Source organism: Elephantulus edwardii, unplaced genomic scaffold (assembly GCF_000299155.1).
Source record: "Elephantulus edwardii isolate Elephantulus edwardi_28Jun2011 unplaced genomic scaffold, EleEdw1.0 scaffold00088, whole genome shotgun sequence".
NCBI lineage: Eukaryota > Metazoa > Chordata > Mammalia > Macroscelidea > Macroscelididae > Elephantulus > Elephantulus edwardii.
The window spans coordinates 1582594-1587880 of record NW_006399838.1 but is presented as its reverse complement, the minus strand read 5'-3'; the positions used below and the strand labels follow the sequence as shown (position 1 = coordinate 1587880).

Sequence of the window (5287 nt, the reverse complement as noted above, 5' to 3'; positions counted from 1 at the left end):
TCACCTTTTTATTCAGAAATTCTTTGGGATTTTTTTCTCTCTTCTTCCCTTTAAATTTTACGTGCTTCTTCATTTAAAAACTTAAGTGAAAATAAAAGTCTTAGTGGTTTTTAGAGAAGGCAAATGCAAGTCAATTACCTATTTCTTAGGTTCTTACTAATTATTTCCTACTTTCTTCCTATAAAAATAATGCATGCTTCCTAATTATGCTAGACATTAGAAAGTAAAGAAAATTTTTAAGAGGACTAGGAAAAATACTATTAATGTGGTATGCTTACATTCTTCATCCATGCTTCTTTTCCTATACAGTACATACATTCTTTATTACACAGTTGAAACCCTGTTTTATGTACAATTATATGTTGTTGGTTTTCCTAATAAAAGTGTATCATTCAAATTTTTTCAATATTCTATAAGCATCTTTCTCATACATTAGTTTATGAAGTGATACTCTGGACTGCCTACTACGTGCAACCTGTATGATGACAGGGCAGATAAGTATGACCTCTACCATTATGGAGTGGTACCAGCAGAGACGCAAGCTGCTTTCTTGGGAGTTCACTGCAAAACTCAATAAACAGTACTGAGCTTTTGTTGAGAGCAACAGAAATATTTGAAAGGAAATAATGATAACGCTTAACAACATAATAAACAAATATACCTGAATTGTACACAGAGGAATGTTGAAACGGCAGTGTCTAAACAAAGGGAAACCAGACATGGGGCACAGGGCCATAAGCATATCTCTGCAATATCAGAAGGAGTAATAATAGCACATTCGTGCATTGCACCAGAGGAGAAGGCAAATAAAGAACCCACAGCCCAGCACCGTGGTGTCTCTTGAGTGACACTGACAGCAAGAGGGTTCTTTTAGTCATTGTTGACTCACAGTAATAGTCCCACAAATGTAGCTTATTAGGGAAGAAAGTTAAATAGTAGGTGACGCAAAGAATATCACCCCATGTAAATCCAAGTCTTAACCAAGCAGTCTCAAGACGGGATTCCTTGATTAGTTCAGGCTCCAGTTTCAGTTCAGCTGCCAAATCCAAATCCTCCCGCAAGGTTTGCCTCACAGCAGTTAGAAGTCAGCTTCTCCTTGAAACCTCTGGCAAGAACAGCAAAATCTTTATCTGAGGTAGCACAAATCCAAGAAGACTCAGGTCACACATTGCTATCATTGGTCCACAGCAATGCCACAATCTCTTCACAACCAGGGTCTCACTATTACCAGAATCTTGCTGTCACAAGCCTTGCTCACCTCACGTCTTGCTGTTCAGTGTGGGAAGCACACTTTCACTTAACTTAGTCCCACAGGTGTTGGTGATTGGCAAGACCATGTATCTGCAGTGAAGATAGCTGGAGACCAGTGGGGGCTAACTGTAATGGCTGGGGGGAAAAAGCCAACTTTAGGCTAACACCACAGACTGTTACATACTTATTTACCACAATAATAATATAGGGGGGACACCCATCAAATGAAAGCATAGCAGTAATGAGAAAGTATGTAGTTATTCACGTTCTTTTTCATTCTCATGTTCCTTAATTACTTTAACTCTTTCATGGGATATGCATAGAATTAGGAAACTATGACTATTTTTTCCTCTAATAGCAGGTAATTTATATTACAATTGTGAATAGTTTAAAAAAAAACACAAACGATCAATGTAGCAAACTTAAGAGAACAACCTCTAGTAATGTTTCTACCAGTCATGTTAAGCTAATGTATACTTTTTAAAGATCAAAAGGACTTTTTACATTGACTAAATCTCAAATGAAAATAGGAAGTAGAATTAAAAATGTTTAACAACAGAAATAGGAGACACTGCAGTGCATCACGACCTCAGTTGTACTATCAGTTACTTGATCAGGAAGGTCTGCCGGAGAAATCCAGCTGAAAATCGGGATGTGCTCTGGGGGCCTAGTGAGAAGCTTTTCTGAGAACCCAAAACAGGTGGTTTCAGTCCACTGACTGCTCTGTGGAAGGGTGGGCAATCTCCTCCCGTGCAGTTCTAGCCTCTGGTGAACCTGCGGTGGCCCACTGATGAGTCAGTTCTAACTCACTGACCACGTTTCATTATTACTAGTGTTGTATGTCATTCAGGCAGAGTGGACAATGCTAACCCCCCTTTCTCCTGCAGTGAAGATGGTAGATTCAGACTGCTTGCCTTGAGGTTAACAGGCAACTTGTTACCACTAGAATTCCTTTGAGGTTAATACGGAGGAATCACAGGAGTGCTCAGTTTGTCCATGGCGATGACAAATAGATAGTATTAAAGTGTGGAAAGATATGTGAAATCAGCCAGACAAGTATTATATGACTTACATCTTTTATAAACTCATTGCTGTCAAGTTGATTCTGATTCACCGTGACCCTCTCTCTGATTTCTGAGACTAAATTTTTTAAGAGACTGCCTCTCTTTCTTCCCGGAGCTGCTAGTGACTTCTAACTGCTCAAGTTTCTATTAACAGTGTAATACGTAGCACACAGCGCCACCTGAGCTCCTTTTATCTAGTGAACATGATTGTTATGTACCGTGAAGTCAGAACCGACGTTACCTGACCTTCCAGCAGCGTTTCAGAGACAGCAAGTCACGCAGAGGATACGGCCCATATCTCTCCCATGTAAGAGCTGGTGGATCTAAGCCGCGTGCCGTTCTGCTGGCATCCTAGCTCCTTGTCACGAAGCCACCAAAACTCCTTATATTGAATAGCCCTCTACAGAGGAAAGATTCTAAGAGGGAGAAATCCCCTGAATGTACTTACCAACTGAAGAACATGAAACACGTGATCGTTTTAAAAGACAAAAGAAGCCAGAACAATCCTAATTTAGCCGTATTTCTGCAGAGAGTACATGAACTCTACATAGTAAATGGACTTGGACCAAAATGTAGCTAATACTTTGTTGCCTTTTTTTAGCTTTCCTTGCTGGAAAAGGCTGGGTTTGGAGGTGTTCTCCTGTACATTGATCCTTGTGATTTACCAGAGACTGCACATCTTCGCTATGATGGCTTCATGGTATCTCTGAACCCAGGAGGAGACCCTTCCACACCTGGTTATCCAAGTGGGGGTAAGTTTGTTACTGGACTTTACCATTTTTTCTATAGCTATTATGAAATTACAACTTATAAATACATGTTACTTTCTTTTTTTAAAACAATCAAATGAAAATTTATAGAGACTTCGAATTTACATTCATTCATTGTTGCACACTTTCCTTCCTGCCCACCCCTCCCCCAAGTTGGTTTTCCTCTTTAAAAGTGTGAAAAATACCCCTTTAATTATTCTACAACCTGCTTCCCCAAGTCCACTCCTCAGTGAAGCTCTCATTCTGGACTCTTGTCATGAAAATATGACCTAATCCTGCATTCCTTTCAAACAGTCCTCTCCCTCATCTTTTTCAATGCAGTAGACATTATTTACCTCTTTTCTTAGATTCCCCCAACCCTGATGTCAGTCCTGTTTTATAACATTGGCATTATGCAGTATTTGTCCCTTTGTGACTGTGATATTTCACTCAGCATAATATTCTCCATGGTCACCCATTTTGTATAATATTTCATGAGTTCCTTGTTTTTCAATGCAGTATAGTATTCCATTGTGTGACTATACCACAACTTCTCTATTTGTTTGTTGATGGACACTTGGGTTGTTTCCAACTCTTTGCTATTGTGAACAAAGCCACAATAAACATGGGTGTGCATATATCTTCTTGGGTGGCAGTTATGGTTTCTTTAGCATATATTCCCAGTAGTGCAATTGCTGGGTCTAATGGTATTTCTATTTCCAGCTTTTTGAGAAAGCGCCATACAACCTTCCGTAGTGGTTGCACCATTTTACACTCCCACCAACAGTGAATAAGGGTTCCAATTTCTCCACAATCTTGCCAGCATTTGTTGTTTGCTGCTCTGTCAAACTTTGCCAATCTTACTGGGGTGAAATGGTATCTCATAGTTGTTTTAAATATGCTACTTTCTTAATCACAGGAAAGTGAAATAAAAGGTTTACCGTCACTCTATTTTGTTTTCATTATCTTCTTAATAGGAAAACCAACAAACTTATTGCATTAAAACTTTAAAAGTAATTTATAATAGACTTATGTCTCAGCAAATTGTGATGTCATGAGCAGAGTACAGTCATATAGGATGTTATTAGTATTGATCAATTGACAAGGTGTATTTCTATCCTGGGAAAATGGCATGTCAAGTAGACAGAAAGTCTGTACAAAAAGCAAGTAGTGCGCAAGTGTCTTCTGTTTGATAATAGCTGTAATCATTGTAAGCCCGGGGTCTAGAAACACCCATGGTCAAGATGGGCAGAAGAGAAGTCATAAAAGATGCTTCAGAAGAATGTAGTTTGTAAGATCAAAGTGCCTGGTTCTGTAACTGGGAGGGGTGGGAGTGGGATCTTACTATTTTCCTAACACTGACAACTGGATGTGGTCATCTTTACATCAAATTCTCTTTCCCAGTAATCTGTGCTACGAATAATGAGGTCATGTGGCAGAGAGAAGACAGCTGTAGTTTTGGCAGATGTTTATGTTTTCATTGAATTTCTGTCCAGTATTGTCATTGACAGATATCCTATTTACACAGACTTGGCTCAGGAAAAAAGTTGTCCAAACCTTCTCTCAGGAGGGGACCAATACAATTAATGATGAAACTTTAGCCAGTCATCATTAGATTCACTGAATTCTGAATATGTTCTGACAATATTGTCCCTCTTTTCCATAAAATATAATTTAAAAATAAAATTCCCAAGTGTCCTATTCAAGTATAATATTTTAAAATCTTTCTATCTAGCATGTGCCCCACATAATTTGTAACTCTTATCAAAAAGGAAACAAGCTAGTAAGTTCAATGTGGTAGAATGTATGAATTTTGTGGGCGCAGATTTGCTTTTATCTCATACACTACAAAAATGTCATTAATAATCTGTGTGTAAGACTCTTTGCAGTTTATACAGTCCGTTTTCTAGGAATCAGAATGTGTAGGCGTATTGTAGACATATCTACAATCTCTATAGATATGTTTCTACAAAAGGAGCTGTGGTGACAGACTCTATAGACAGCCTTACCCCAAAGGCTGCACCTTTATGATGGTTCAAATCTACCACAACTTCAAGAGAGGAAAATCTCAGTCTGCTCTCTGATGTGATTCACGGCATTGGAAACCAGCTGGAGGGTGAGCTATCAAGAGCTCCCACTTCACAGCGATGACTGTCTACACTCGCTGGGCATCACTGAGCAATGAGTGTCTACAGTCTCTGGTTATCACTGAGTGATGACTGT

At 39.0% G+C, this 5287-nt stretch overlaps 1 protein-coding gene across 1 annotated transcript in view; it reads left to right on the top strand.

Annotated features, from left to right (window-relative positions):
* NAALADL2 (N-acetylated alpha-linked acidic dipeptidase-like 2) overlaps positions 1–5287 on the top strand; it is a 1157216-nt gene that overhangs the window by 580281 nt on the left and 571648 nt on the right. The window contains exon 5 of the mRNA XM_006890336.1: positions 2917–3067. Coding sequence (XP_006890398.1) covers positions 2917–3067 — 151 coding nt within the window. The remainder of the gene's footprint in view (positions 1–2916; positions 3068–5287) is intronic.